At 40.0% G+C, this 15,063-nt stretch overlaps 1 protein-coding gene across 2 annotated transcripts in view; it reads right to left on the bottom strand.

The window, feature by feature from the left end:
* The window catches only part of thsd7ba (thrombospondin, type I, domain containing 7Ba), a 181,675-nt gene that overhangs the window by 84,978 nt on the left and 81,634 nt on the right, over nucleotides 1-15,063 (bottom strand). For both annotated transcript variants that reach the window (XM_028591769.1, XM_028591770.1), the window contains exons 4-7: nucleotides 12,660-13,506; nucleotides 10,696-10,944; nucleotides 9,532-9,701; nucleotides 6,162-6,320 (exon numbers count right to left, since the gene is read on the bottom strand). In XM_028591769.1, the coding sequence (XP_028447570.1) occupies nucleotides 6,162-6,320; nucleotides 9,532-9,701; nucleotides 10,696-10,944; nucleotides 12,660-13,506 (1,425 nt within the window). The remainder of the gene's footprint in view (nucleotides 1-6,161; nucleotides 6,321-9,531; nucleotides 9,702-10,695; nucleotides 10,945-12,659; nucleotides 13,507-15,063) is intronic.

The following is a 15,063-nucleotide window of genomic DNA, read 5'->3' as shown; positions in this document are numbered from 1 at the left end:
TAACGTTAGTTTACCTGCACTGAGGCTGAGCTGTCACTCAAACTTTCCCTTAACTTTCCCTTAACACTCATTAGCCAATGGGGACGCACCCCTGTAAGACCCGCCCACGCGAGATATTTGTGTCAGAATCGCAAGCAAAAACTCAGGGAGCGCAAAGGAGAAAGCTGGGAGCATGACTCCAAACGTGATGGAGAGAGCAAAAGACTGATCATTGAGAAAGAAGCAGAGGGAACTGTAAACAAAACGACATAATATCAAACAAATAAAAGATCAATAGTTTACAACTACACAAATGTTTTGTTTGCAAGTTTTAAGTTTTACCTTTGAGGTGACAATTTTTTTGCTTGAGTTAGTGTGTTTTGTTTGATACTTGAGAAGTTTTTTTGGAATTAAAGTCACAAAACTAATCCCATAAAAAACGACCTTATGCTTGTGCCAAGCACTTAAGCAAAGTTGCAGAGACATGGGGCATTGCAAATAAAGTTACAACTATCGACACAGACAGTGCACTGAATATGATCGCAGCAGCAAGACATTTTTCTTTTGTTTACAGTAAATAAATTATTAAAACATACAAATCTTAAAGTCAAGTTCATTTGATTCCCAATCAAGATACACTGGTAAGAATTGCTTTCCTTTGTTAAAATGTACTTAAAAACAGTTCTGAAATGCAAAATAATATAATTTTAATCATGTGATAAAACATGCGATTAATCGTGATTAACTATAGAAATTTAGCGATTAATCGTTATTAAGAAAAAAATGAATTGTTTGACAGCCCTACTCAAAATTCACAATTAGAAAATCTTTATGTTTAACAAGGAAGACAAGGCACACAGTGTAAAAGAGTATGATCACATGGTTTTAAAAAGACTACCAATATATTTCCTATTTTCATGTACTCATGCATTCAAATGTTCCTTCTGCAAGGATATTGTTCACTGTAGTTTACAGTAAAAGACACACATGCAATGAGCACACATTTAAAAATAAAAAGTAGTGAAAGATGCCAATAAGCTGCTGAACTTGGAAAGTGTGTCTCAGTAACTAAACTAAGAAACTAAAAACAAAAAAGGTTAATCTAGAAAGCACTAACATTACAACTTAGGAGGAACACGATTTCAACTGCATTTTAACAACCAATTTCCATCCCATTTTTAACATTTCAAACAAACACATTCTCTTTCTTTTCTGAGATAAATGTATGATCCCAGATATGATGGTGTGGTGGGACTAATTGATCAACTAAATAAAAAAAAACATTAAAAAAGATCTTCACCTGGATCCCATTTACCAAGTGAGAAGAGATACAAGGGGAGGTGAGGGAAATAATGAGCCTAATGGCACGGCAAAGTAGATGGTGCTTTAAAAAAGTTGGAGCCTTCCACAATGACACCTGCATCTCCAATTACTGAGTCTCGCTGTCTTTTTGCTACTGCTGCCGCCGTTTCCGTTACTAAATTGGGGTCTGCCAGCTGACGTGTGCACTGGCTCCACACTAGTACATACTGAACATCTCTGTAGTGTTAGAAATGAAATCCATCATAACGGCTCATTTCAGCTCAAATTCAACGTTCAATTGTTATATTTATTTCACAAGAAAGTGAAAAAACCAGCGGCAAGTAATTGTCTAAATTAAGACCAACACTGTATTGTTTCAAGGTGTTAAATCATACCACTATTTCCTTATTTACTAAAAATGTAATGTGCATTTGTGGGTATGGGAAAATCATGAACTAAAATATATAGTGGCCTCCAGTAATAGTTAAGTAGAAGATATACACATTTTATTTCTCCAAAGATGTAATTTAGATCTAATATGACTAAAATAAACCCCAAGGCTGAGATGTTCTTCTTATCTGATGGTTTAGTGTGAACAAAAGAAAAGTCCTTTACTCCGATCATCTAAGTGAAAAGAGATCGTGATTGAATAGTATGCTAGCTTTGTGCTGAATGAGAAAAAGCAGTGATTGCACAGATCAGAGCCTGAGCAAGCAGTAAGGAATACTGGTCAAAGAGAAGACACTTTTTAGAACTGCAATTATACCTTTTTTTTGACCATGTGTGAGGAAATATTAGTTGAAAACAGCTTGATGTTGTAGAAATAAAAAGAAGTTAGGAAAACTCAATGTGGGAGACTTTTGTTAGTTCTTAAAGAGTCCTTTGATTGGATTATTGCTGTAAACAAATAAAACAATCTAATAGGCCTTTATAATAAGTATTTAATTGGCTAATTCAATCATATCACAATGGACCAGCTGTGACTCATTAATATTCAGGAGAAATACACATTTAAGCAGGAGGCTAGAAAGGCAGCTTATTCCCCAGAGTCCTTATGTTTTCTCGCCCCGCAGTTTTCCTTGGATTAGGGTGGCATCTAAATCATGGTTGCAGCTGCCGCCGTGGTCCTGCTTGGCGACCTGCTACGTCATGCTACTTCCTGCAGTGCCCTGCTATGCCCTGACCTACTACAACTACTATTTCTAGTCATAGTTGCATTAACTTTATTGTGACTATAATTGCCACTGCTCATCACACCTCCAACCGGCACCGTCAGATACCGCCTACCAAGAGCCTGGGTCAGTCTGAGGTTTCTGCCTAAAAGGGAGTTTTTCCTCACCACTGTCACACTAAATGCTTGCTCTTAGGGGAATTATTGGAGTTGTTGGGTCTTTGTAAATTATAGTATGGTCTAGACCTACTCTATCTGTAAAGTGTCTTGAGATAACTCTTTTGTTTTTATTATTGAACTACAACTAAGAAAAGCCAGGACTGGACCTGGGTATAGTCTTTCCCCCGCTGTGTTTGTTTAATAAAAAAGTGGTCCTGATTCTACACATCAAAAACATATTTTCATCTGAGGCAGTTGACAATGGAAATACCAGGTGCAGTGGCTTTTGGTTTACATGTTATACCCTCTTCCCAGTTTGTGCCTAAAGTACTTACTTATGTACATATACAAATTTTAGCTGTGCCAATGTTCTTCCAGTTCACCTGCGCAAAACCTCACTGTGGACCTTTAGTGAATATGGAAAAAGAGAATAGAAATAGAAAGTGTAGAGAGAAATATAATTCCCCATGGAGTGGCATAAGACCACTGGATTACAATTTTCCCGCTTTTAACAATGTACAGTACTTTCTGCTTGGTTTACCCTAATACATCTTAGGTGTAGCTAATGCAGTGGCTAGGCTGCTTTTACATTCAATCATCTGTCCATAGACACGATGTTGGATGATATGTTCTATTTTTTAAGAAAAAGAAAATGACAATGGCAGTGAGATCTAAAAGGAGATATAACATGACGAAAACAATAAATGGCTCTAAATATGGTTTGAGTATTTTTGACACATCATCATTAATTATCATTAAGCCAATTTCCCAATCAATTGCCTAATTAGCTCATATTTTCATTCATATTCCCTGCTCTAAAACATTGATTCTCTCAAAGCTGGATCTTTCATTAAATATATATTTCTTCATGAAAGGGTTCCTACTGAGGGACACATCATGCTCTAAATCTACAGTCTCTATCAACTACTTCCAATTCTCTGATGACACAGAAAAATGTTCTTGTACATGAGAAATGGTAGGATAAAAATACTTCCAGCACATCCCCGAGTAATTGTTGATGACACTTGAGCAGCAGCAGCTTTACTTTTTGAGCCATGCTCATTTTACCACAGCTCTGACTTGGCAGAAAGGTCCCAACGTTTTTTTTTTTTTTTTTTTTCCTACAGGTGGAACTGTCTAACCCTAGGATGCCCACTGGACAAATTACATCCCGACCATCTACTGGTGTGAGACGCCAATTCAGGAGCCTGATCCGAGCGGTGCTGCCTCTCACAGAGCAAAGACACTTTGGATCGATTGCAGTATTGCCCAGAGCACTTACTGCTACTCACATCCAAACCACAAAAAAACTATTTGGCGTGGGCATGCCCCCATGGATATTAATAATTGAAAGGTTTCTTGGTCATACCAGGTTTATTTCAGGGAAACAAGGGCCATCCAGCGATTTTTAGCGCACTGTTGTTCAGAAATACCCCTCCCTCCAGCTTGAAGACTTCAAGTAGAAGCATTACTAACATTCTATCCACTAACCTCCCATGTTCAATTCATTTTCCCACATAGCTGCAAAATGTGATAGGCCAAGATAACATGAACAAATGTGAAAAGCACATAAAGCTACTGCAAGGCAATTTAAATTTGTAATTTTCCGGAGAGCAAAGCTGGGGGCGGCATAAGCATCTTGGCTGATTGGCTCTTCTACCTGAACACTGGGGTCCCGCGGGCCTGTCGGTTAGAGACGGATCACAGTTTATTCTGATGTTGTGAAACATAAAGGCAAAGAGTACATTCAATAGGAGCAAGAAATTCTCTGCAGCTCAAAGGACCACGGGCGAACGACTAGGATCATAACAATGCTCTGCTACTCGATAACTGTTCACTGCTTCGCAGGCCACAGAGCTCACTGTGAGTGATTTTCTATTGGTTTCATACTCTATCAGTTGTGGGCTCTGGATCTTTATGAATGCCATCAAAAGACGCGGTGCCACAAGAGAGCCCTGTGCGAAACAGCAGATGCTGTGTTTTTCACTTCTTGAAATATATTAATGACACTGTCTGTGAGAGGAGCTGGCTCATCCCATAGAGATCCAGTGTTGGAGAGTGTGGGCACTGACCTGAACAATCCACACTTCAGTCGCTCCCCGGGGGGCTTTCATGCACATTTACTCATAGCAGAGATGGGGTCACGATGCCCTCTTAGCACAGCACTAACACACTAACAGCTCCTCCACTGACTGAAAACACACACACTACACTGCACACACAATGTGTAGCCCATCTAAAGCAGTCAGATATGACACGCATTCACCTGTGAAAAAAGACAAGAACATTCAGACAGCACGAGTGCGCCGGATACTTGAGCACACCTTGCGCACACACGCACGCGCGCACACACACACACACACACACACACACACACACACACACACACGCACGCACACACACACACACACACACACACACACACACACAGGAAGCATCTTATCTGCTGTAACTCCTTTCACCGACCCAGGGACTGAGAGCTGAACTACAGGTGTGCTCTCTTTCTGTCTTTCGTATGCTGTGGTTTATACACATAACGTCTTCTTCCAGAGTACTATCACAAACTTCTTCCAGAGTACTTATCAACAAACAATTTACAATCCAAACATATACTGCCTCTCTCCTGTTCTAACAACATCTCTCTCTCTCTCTCTCTCTCTCTCTCTCTCTCTCGCCAATCTATTGTTTGGACACTGAAAATGTAAACAATTTACAATCCAAACATATACTGCCTCTCTCCTGTTCTAACAACATCTCTCTCTCTCTCTCTCTCTCTCTCTCTCTCTCTCTCTCTCTCTCTCTCTCTCTCTCTCTCTCTCTCTCGCCAATCTATTGTTTGGACGCTGAAAATGTGGTGCAAAGCTAAATATATTAAACAAGGTTAGTGTAAAGCCCCTTGTTGAACATATTGAAGGTACTTAGACCCTAGGCAACAATAATTGCTGATTGTAAATGTACTACATGGCTACAGAGTCTGCAATGGAGCTCAACAGTTAATTGTTTTTTGACAGAGTGCTTATGATTTCACTACTGGCCCATCTGTGCAATTATCAGTTTCAATTTCAAATCATATCAGCTTGTTAGCTAGCAATCCGTAGTATCCTTTGGATGGATTGTGTCCATCCCTCTGTCCGTCCATCTGTGAAACATGATTCTGAGAGGACAGTAGTCTGCTATTGAAGACAGTTGGAAAGATGACGCATCTTGGAACATTTCTTTTTGGCATTTCAAATAATTCCCTGATCTTTTTATAGGATCATTACATCTTGTTACAGCAGCCATCATGTGTCATCCAATTTGCACATGAACTGGCTGATTATAACTCGTGCTAGCAGTGGTCGGCAGTTATCTTACACCTTAGTTACAGCATCAGACATTGTTGCTGGGAGGTGACGTGTGAAAAACGTATCAATATCTTACAATAGGATAATTATTCTTAGTTTTGAAACCATGTTCTGCACATTACTGCATTATGACTACTGTCTCCAATGATATAAAAAACTGTTGGCAAATTTACACGTGGCTCTGCATCCAATTTACTCCATCATACCTTTCTTCCCCTGTGGTTCTTTGCAGTTGTCATGTAGGCAGGCACCCCAGGGTGACCACTGGGAGAGCAGGCAGTGGTGCTGGCAAGGGATGGAGCAGTGCTGGACGGCCAAGGGGGGCTCTTCACCAGCGCACAGCCTGGCATTCACAGGCCTGGACACTAACCAAACACAAGGATCACAGGCAAGGATATAGCGGGTCAAGCTCAGACGTGTGTGTGTGTGTGTAATTGCTGTCAGGTACAGTAATATTTTTGTAAATGGAATGCAAACAGAAGTATGTGCTAGATGTTGTGAAGAGAGTGAAGAAGATGAAGAAGCATCGGAAGGGAAAAGCATGGATGTAATTGAGTTCTGATTGTGAAGACGGGAGTGTATTTATTAGTAAAGGCTACAGTTTCAAATGTTGTACATTGTGGTGATAAACAGGGTAGATTTAGTGAAGCTTATTATGGAGGACCAATAAAGGAAGAAAAAATAAAGAACAGAAGGAAAATTGCTCGTCTCGTCTAGCGTCTGGCTCAGGAGAATATTAAATAGAGGACAGCGGCCGGCTAAGGGAGTAAACAGGAGCTGAACACGAAGATATTAAGGCAAGACACAACCTAACCAATTCACCGCTAAGCATGGCTGGTATCATTTGGAGTTCACAGAAACCTCAGCAACCTGTAATGGGCTCTGACATTAGTCTCTCACACAGAATGAGAACGTATTTCTTTTCCTTTTCACAACACAGGGATTTATTTTTCCACATTACCAGAGCAGGTGGCTCTCCATATTGCAGACATACAGCCACATCTGTTTGCATTAGGTAAAGGTAAACGCTACAGTTGACGTATTGATTTGTCCCTTTGTCCCTCACATCCATTGGTTCAAAGAGCTGCCCTTCTTGATATTCTATGTTCAGCTAACATATTCACTGTCCAAATACACCTCTGAGCTAGCACTTCTGTGAACATATCTGCTGAGTAAAAGGGGCATCCCACAGCAACTGCCAAAACCTCCTCAGCTATGGCATGAAGCCACCCAGGACTCATCAAGTATAAGAAAAATATGGATGGGGCAAAATTAATATGTTATTATTACATAAATGGCTATGTTTATTAGGCAAGAAAGAGTGTGATTTGCAAAAGAGCAGCTTATAGTTAAAAGTCATTAAAAACTACCCACTGTGCCTAATTAAAAAGATAAATGAAATACTTGGTATGCATGCTCCTAGTTTTTTTTTTCCTCTAATGATTGATTTTATAAGCCTAAAAGTTTCCTTTTGTTTAATTGAAATTCTGTAAAAGAATATCACTTTTTAGCACAACATTTTGAAGTCCATAAACACTCAGTAACACTGGTTGCCTTGGTGATTCTGCCTTTTTCATTTCTATTCATATATATTATTATTATTTTTTAACAGAAAAAACACAGCTGCAAATGCTTTCCTTTATGCATAACTGGGAGCAGCAAAAAATTATTTAATTAAGGCTTCACAACCAGTGAAACTGATTTGGTTCAGGGCAGGCTCCCAGGGACATTACAATAAATATAAAATTTAGATAAATTTAACCAACAAATTTATAATCACCAATTAATTATTTATACATTTAAAGACATACATATTTTCAATGAATCCTAGATTTTTTACCATGTCCACCACGGGGGTGATCACTGGAAATGCATGTATACATCTTACATTTCAACTGCTGTGCAAACAGCTGTACAGGAATGTTGCCTTAATAAAATAGTCCAGACAAATTTTGATGTAAATTAGGAAGTATTTGATTTAAAAAAATAACTAACAAGATTATGAACCTGACACCATATTTACCCCTTGTTTTTGGTATATGGCTTTTTGATATTCGTTGCTACGGATACATTTCAGCCGAGCTTAGGCCGGCAGCACTGCCAAAACCATAATATGAGCTGTGTTTCTCTCTACCTAACTTCAGTAACTGTCTTCTAACTTAGACTCTCAACATTGACTGACTTCATTATCTTATGCAGTCTGTCTTATGCCAGATGTCTATTACAGCTTGTTGTATCTGCATGATACTAGCATAATGCATAATAACAAACATAATTCACAGAAGGAGGGACGATAAAGTTCCGCTCGATGTTTAAAGTACATCAATTCTTCCTCTAGCTTGCCATATTTAATCCAATGTGAAAACACACTGCAAGTCTGTATCAGCCATATTTCTTAGCCTCATAAACACATATACAATATAATGGAATAGTCCTTATCACCTTTGTTCATGCCATCGTGTCCACCCCACATGTTAAAGTGATTTAGTCAGTTAGATTTCCTGCACTAACATTAATGGGAAAAGGAAGTAAGACTGAAAACACTAACGTAGATACCACTTTTAAACTTTGGCTGTAAAATTGATGTTTTAGTGTACATGTTGAGATAATTCATGCGCAGTGGCAGAATTTGTGGCAACAGTCCCCTTCCTGATGAGCTGTTGGTCCCCTTCCTGCACATGTGCAGACGCTTTGTCTGATTGGAGTAAATAAACCAGTATTTTCACAAAGATACCAAATAGAGATTTGCTTGTTATCTAAAGAGGAAATTAGGGATCTGATCTAATAAATATTACTGTTGTATAAATGGTAAGATGTTAATCCCCTTCTCTGTGATATATCATCATCCTCCAACAAGCACTAATTTTGGTTATATTCTTATTCTTAGGATAAGGAACTAAGAAAAAATATCAATAAGGATCAATGGTGTGTTTCCTAATATAGCACTTTATAACCTGAACAGAACAAAGCCATTCACAGTGCCTCAGATTCACCCACGCACACATCGATGGCAGCGATGCTGCTGTGCTCATCGGGAGTAATTTGGTCCTCAGTGTCGTGCTCAATTATTTTCTGGTGTGAACATTACTGTCTCACAAGGTCGCCAGCATAGAGGCTATAGATTTCTTGGCCCGGCGCAGTCACTTCCTGGTGTCTTCGCTGGTTCCCTGGCAACCTAAGACTCCAGGAAATACAGGAAATAGTCCAGCACACAACCTATGTAACCACAATGTGTCGATTTTACATTCTGGCTTTGTACGGATTAAACAGAAGAGATATAATTAGATGTAAAATGTGCTAATTCACATGCAGAGTAGTAGCTCCCCGTTGTTTAAAGTGTAAACTTGAATACATTAATGAATCTTCTTGTCTACTTGAACTGTGAACATGCGTTTGTCTGCTTATTATTTATTATGGCCTGCATAACCAACACAATGCTTTGCTGCTAACTTTCACTTCAATAATTTATGCTTGTATCAAAACACACCACTGAGTTTACTTGAAATGTATTTATGGTGTATCTCTTGAGTCACCATTTGCTTCCAGTGAGCCCTGGGTCAAACGTTTTTTTCTTACCCTCCTTCCTGTGATGTGGTGCTGAGTCATCGGGGACTTGAACACAGTAGGTCTTTCTGGTCTGGATCCCCCTTCCACACAGAATACTGATGTTAGCCAGCCGCCGGTCCTGCTGGCTCAGTAAGGGGAGGATGCGACATTCGCCCCAGTCAGTGGTCCTCCACACATAGCTGACAGAGCGCACACAGACACAAAACACACATTTGTAATTTGAACAAGCAAACAGCGGTTAAATTGAGTCACTGCTGGAGTTACTGTTTGATATGTCTCAAGAAGTACAAAGGAGCATTGTGTTTGTGTATTTTCAGAAACAAAGCTACAATCCATTCAGAAACAAATGATAAATGAATGCATTTATCAAAGGATAAAGTGTCAGCATACACACAGTATGAGGCAGTTGTTTCCGTCCCACAAAAGTCCCACAAAGCAAAAGACAAAACCCCCCAAGAGCAGTCTCTGGCAAGAGCCTCTCGCACAGTATGTCAGGAGGAAGGAGGCATTATTATTTTGATTTCAAAACTTCTAAAAAAAAAACAATGTTTGCTTTCAACTATGAAAAATGCAGCGATGCAGAAAGCAATAATATTGGAGCAGTTTACCAGAACAACAGCCTGTAGTAATCTATCAAACGCTTAATTTCTGTAATGACTTTTCCCTAATCATGTAAATCCTCTGCTCTCAGGCACTCCATGTAGATTTAGCAAATAAAACAAAATCTACCAGCAGGGGAAATAACTCTCTATTGACCGCTTTGTTTACTGAATGCAATATTAGCCAAAGCCCATATCAACTCAATCACTCCTAAAACAATGAGGTGTTTGTCATCCATGGTATGTCCATTTGGTCAGAAACTCCCAACAGTACATTACGTTATTCTAGGTATTACAAGGTAATTGAGGTTATGTCAAAACAAATATGCACAAAGTAATTCAATAGTGATATCATGAATATTTGCAGCCTTGAGGCTTTATCTCCTAATCATTCAGGTGAAAAAGCTCAGAGTAGCAAAATTAAAAATCATTATTTGGTTTTAGACTTTGACAATTTATGCAGAAACATCTGCATCAGGAGATTACCTGTGAACAAAGCTTTTGTTTCTGAGGATTGTGATTTGAGAGCTCAAAATGAGGTAATACGACAATAATCAACACTGTTAAGAATTACCTGGGGCAGTTTGGAAGTAAATCTCCTATGATGTGGCAAGCTTCTTTTTCCTCAAGGGCAGGACATTGTTTCCCTCCTCCGACGGGGATGTGCGTCATGATCCGTGACCGGAGTCTGTAACCAGGGGACAGGTCGGTGGACCGGCAGGTCTTAGAGCAGGGACTCCATGAGGACCAATCAGATGTCTGACAGTCCTTGGGCATCACACACGCCTGGAAGGTGAGAGGGGAGTTGTCCTTGGTGCACAGACTGTGGGTTGAGAAGAAGAAAATACTACAATTGAGAAATATCAAAGACACTTTATTTCATAACATAACATCTTTGAGTTGCTATATAGTGAGAGCATGGCAGATGTTAGGTGTGGTTTGGGATTTAAATAGATTGGTGGACAGATTGTATGAAGTAATAATGACAACAATTGTAAGAAATACCATCTGCTTGACTAGTGGATGTCTTGATTTCCTGTTACACAGATGACCTTTGCAGCTTCTTGTCTACATATTCAATAATAATAATATAATATTCAAAGCTATTATACAGCATAATAATAATAACACAGGTCTCAGGCATACAGTCAGCCTTCACAAAAATAGAAGAATAGAGGCTAAAAGAGCTGATAATTGCATAATTTAAACAATTGCATTAGTCATGTAATTACAATTCCATTGTTTAATTTGGACAATTTGATTAGGTAGGTTATTACGATGTGAGGAAAATGCTCATTTAAGAATTGCACTTTGTAATTAGGCTGCAATTAGAAAAGTAGAATGAGGCAGAACTCAGGTGGGAAATCCATTTTCAAAAGCTGCAATCCCACTTCTTAGCAAATACCATGCTAATCAGGCACTGTGCTGTAAATGGTCCCTTCACACTCATATGCCATGAAGCCAGTGAACCTGCCTTGTCGAGGATAATAACATGCAAATATCAAACAAATCACAAATATCTCTAAAGCTGCTATGCTTAGCTTCTATTTAGCAACTGCAATGCGCTGCCCATGACTGCAATAAAAGCAATGTCAAACAATAAAAAAAAATGCCTTCTTCCGACGGGATGTTGTTGATAAGTGGTTACTGATTCCACGGCTTTCATGAATGGCATTCAACAATGATTTCAACAGCCAGCTAATAGTGTCACTCTACACTAAGTAGATGATATAGTAGCCTGTTTAGTCAATATAATTGTCTCTTTGAAAAGAAAGCACAAGAGGGAATGTTGTTTATTTCTGCGTGTTTTCGTCTGTGTGTGTGTGTGTGTGTGTGTGTGTGTGTGTGTGTGTGTGTGTGTGTGTGTGTGCGCGCGCTTGCTCTGTGTGTGAGCATGTGCAATAAAATCCATTCTTATCAAATCCAAATACCAGGGTTTGCTCAAACAGCCGGGACAGGAGGGGAGCAGCACTTGACATTTACCATAATAGTGCCTCACCACCATGCTAATACACTGCTGAAACGCCAGCTCTCACATAATCCAGTTCTAATTGAATAAATAACCACCATCAATAAAAACATTTAGTTTCACAGAATACACCTCCGCTTGAGATAAATGACCCACTGGGATCATGAGGGGGGGATGACCATCGATCATGTCCATCTCATGTAACAAAACGAGTGTGGAAGAACCATAAAAACAATCAGCTCCATTAGGACTATTACCCCGGTCACACACCCACATTCAGCTACAGAGCACATTTTACAACTCACCTTATATTCTACATCAGTGGAAAAATAGATTAATGCGAGAAGAACCCAGTTATCTATACAGGTCTGTTCCCCAGACTAACTACAAACCAGCTCTATTCACACAGCCACTTTGCTTTCATTATAATCTTGGATTTATCTTGGACCTTAAGAAATGCCCTATTTTTCACTGTTTGTTTATTTCCCATGTAATCATCTCGGGTTCACCTTTTTTCATTCTCGCAGTATGAAAGGTGCAGCACCTTGCACCACTTGTGATTGGCTTACCTCAGCATAGCATTCCTGCCGTCACTCCGTGTGCAGCGGACTTGTCGTGTCTTGTATCCTACCTCCAGTTCCCATGACATGGGGTACTTGTGCGCATGAGGGTGGTGGTGATGGGCGTGGTGGTGAGAAGCCTGTGTGTGCAATGTGACTGTGTTGTTCTCATTGGAGCTGGCGCTGAAGTCCACTGTGGTCCTACCACTTAGAAGGGCATCCTTGTGATGGGGTAGTCGGCACTCGCTCCAGGCCCCTACTTTAAGGCTGTACTGGTACTCGCCCTCCCCAGCAGGGCAGTCAACAGAGCTAGAACAAGTCCTAGTCTCAGTTAAGTTGGGGCAGCTTGCGCCTCCGTACATTGGTGTGGCCAGGACATGTCGAGTCCGATGCTGCAGGCCAGCGCCGCAGGTTTTGCTGCAACTTGACCAGGAGTTGAAGTCTGAGACTACACAGTCCTGGGGGCAGGGAATGAGACATGCCTGCTCCACACGTGGTTTCTGGGAAAAGAACTCACATATCCTCAAGGTGACTGTAGTATGGTTTGAAGTGCGGACACAATTTACTTTGCGCCTCTGGATGCCATGCTGTGCTGTAATGCACTCAGTCGTCCTAAGCTTGAGCTCGTTGGAAAAGAAAGGGACAAGAACACAGCCACCCCAGTCTGACACCTCCCACTCAAAGAGGTTCTGGTGCCAGTCGCAGACCTTAAAGCAGTGACGCTGGCTTTCCGGCTTGTCCATGTGGAGGCAGTGGGAATGGTGGGTAGTCCAGCCCTCCATGTGGACACACCATATTGTCCTTGTCTGAACCCCGCCAGAACCACACTCCTCCCCGATACATTGACCCCACTGGCCTGCAACCAAGAAAAGACACATGGAGAAGGCATTTTCATTAAAACCCGGAGCTTTAGAAAAAAATGATTTGAATTACAGCTATCTGGCAGCTTGTAATCAAGCAGAATTCAAGGCCATTCGCTTAACCTCCATGATTGCTTTATTCATGAACTAAGGAAGAAAGAAACAAAAGTACTTCAATCACTGGGGGACATCAATATAAAAAATACAAGGTTAGTTTCTTAGTCACAAAGGACTAGATTCACTTAGATTCTTGGTCCCAAACTGATCAGTATCTTAGGCTATGCGAAACAGTTGCTGTTCGGTATTATTGTAAGATATGCTATTACTTCACTGATCTACAAAATGTTGTGAACTCTATAAATCTTAAAGGCAATACGTTGTTTTTAAGTTGAATTATTTATTTTTTATTTTCATCTCAATACAGCGTCCTCTTCAACAGTGAAAGCATTGTGTCTGCAAAGATGAGGCGCTGCACATGGAAGGTTTTTTTTTTTCATTCAAAATAACCCAAATCAACCAAAGACATGTATGACATTTTGCTGTGGACTGACTCTTTGCTAGCAGTACAGATGATTTGAGTTATCCTAATTTAATATAAGAACGCAATCAGAACCTTAAAATGAATATCACCAGTAAAATAATTTCTGTCTGCAAAAGAGAAGAGTTACAATAACGTCTAACTGCCCTTATTGAGTAATTCTTAGTGTATCGAACAAAAGCACAAAAACAAACACAATTTTCTTTTTGTATGTTGATAGCTTGATTGAGAGCTAGATTTGACATAACTAACTCAGAAACAGTTATTGTGGACACAAATTGCACAACAACTTTATGATCAGTCATACTGACATTAGGCTTAGAGCGTTAGTGTTAGGCAACTAAAACTAACTAAGCAGCCAGGTTAAGCTACGCTCACAAAAGGGGCAAAATCCTGTTTTGTTCATGAAAATGCTCAGTCAAACACATTTCACACACATTTCACAAACTGTGAAGTTTTGAAAGAGAGCGGCAACTTCCTTTTCAGGTATTCACCATCCTATTGGTGTGATGATGTGGTTGATTTCTGCAGCGAGAAACAGAAACACACTCGGCACCCACTGCTTGGTAACATCAAAGTGTGTGACAAAAGCACAGTCATTTTCCACCTCTGTCGAATAGCGAAAAGTAGAAGTACTCTGTGGTCAGAGAGAGAACAAAATTGTTTATATCTTCTTTTTTTTTCGCTGTGAAAACTTGTGTCAGCGTCAAATTGTAGCTTAAAATGTAATACTAAATGGGATCAAGGCTGACCACACACCTCTATTTCTGTGGAGGAGGGAACGACAAACTTTTCACAGCCACCTTCAAGTCTGTAGACAGTGAGGATATAAAACTAAAAAAAGCAAGATTTTGGATATAAAGTTCACCCATCTGAAAAGAAATGAAAGCTCTGTTTTATTTATTCATAAGGGGCAAAAAACTGTTGATTGGAATCATAATGTTGCAGTGGTTGGCACCATCGCCTCACAGCAGAGGGTCCTGGGTATGAAAGACTGTGTGGAGAAAATGGATGG

Source organism: Perca flavescens, chromosome 11 (assembly GCF_004354835.1).
Source record: "Perca flavescens isolate YP-PL-M2 chromosome 11, PFLA_1.0, whole genome shotgun sequence".
Classification (NCBI taxonomy): Eukaryota; Metazoa; Chordata; class Actinopteri; order Perciformes; family Percidae; genus Perca; species Perca flavescens.
The sequence above is the reverse complement of the archived record's forward strand: the minus strand, read 5'-3'. Positions and strand labels throughout refer to the sequence as shown.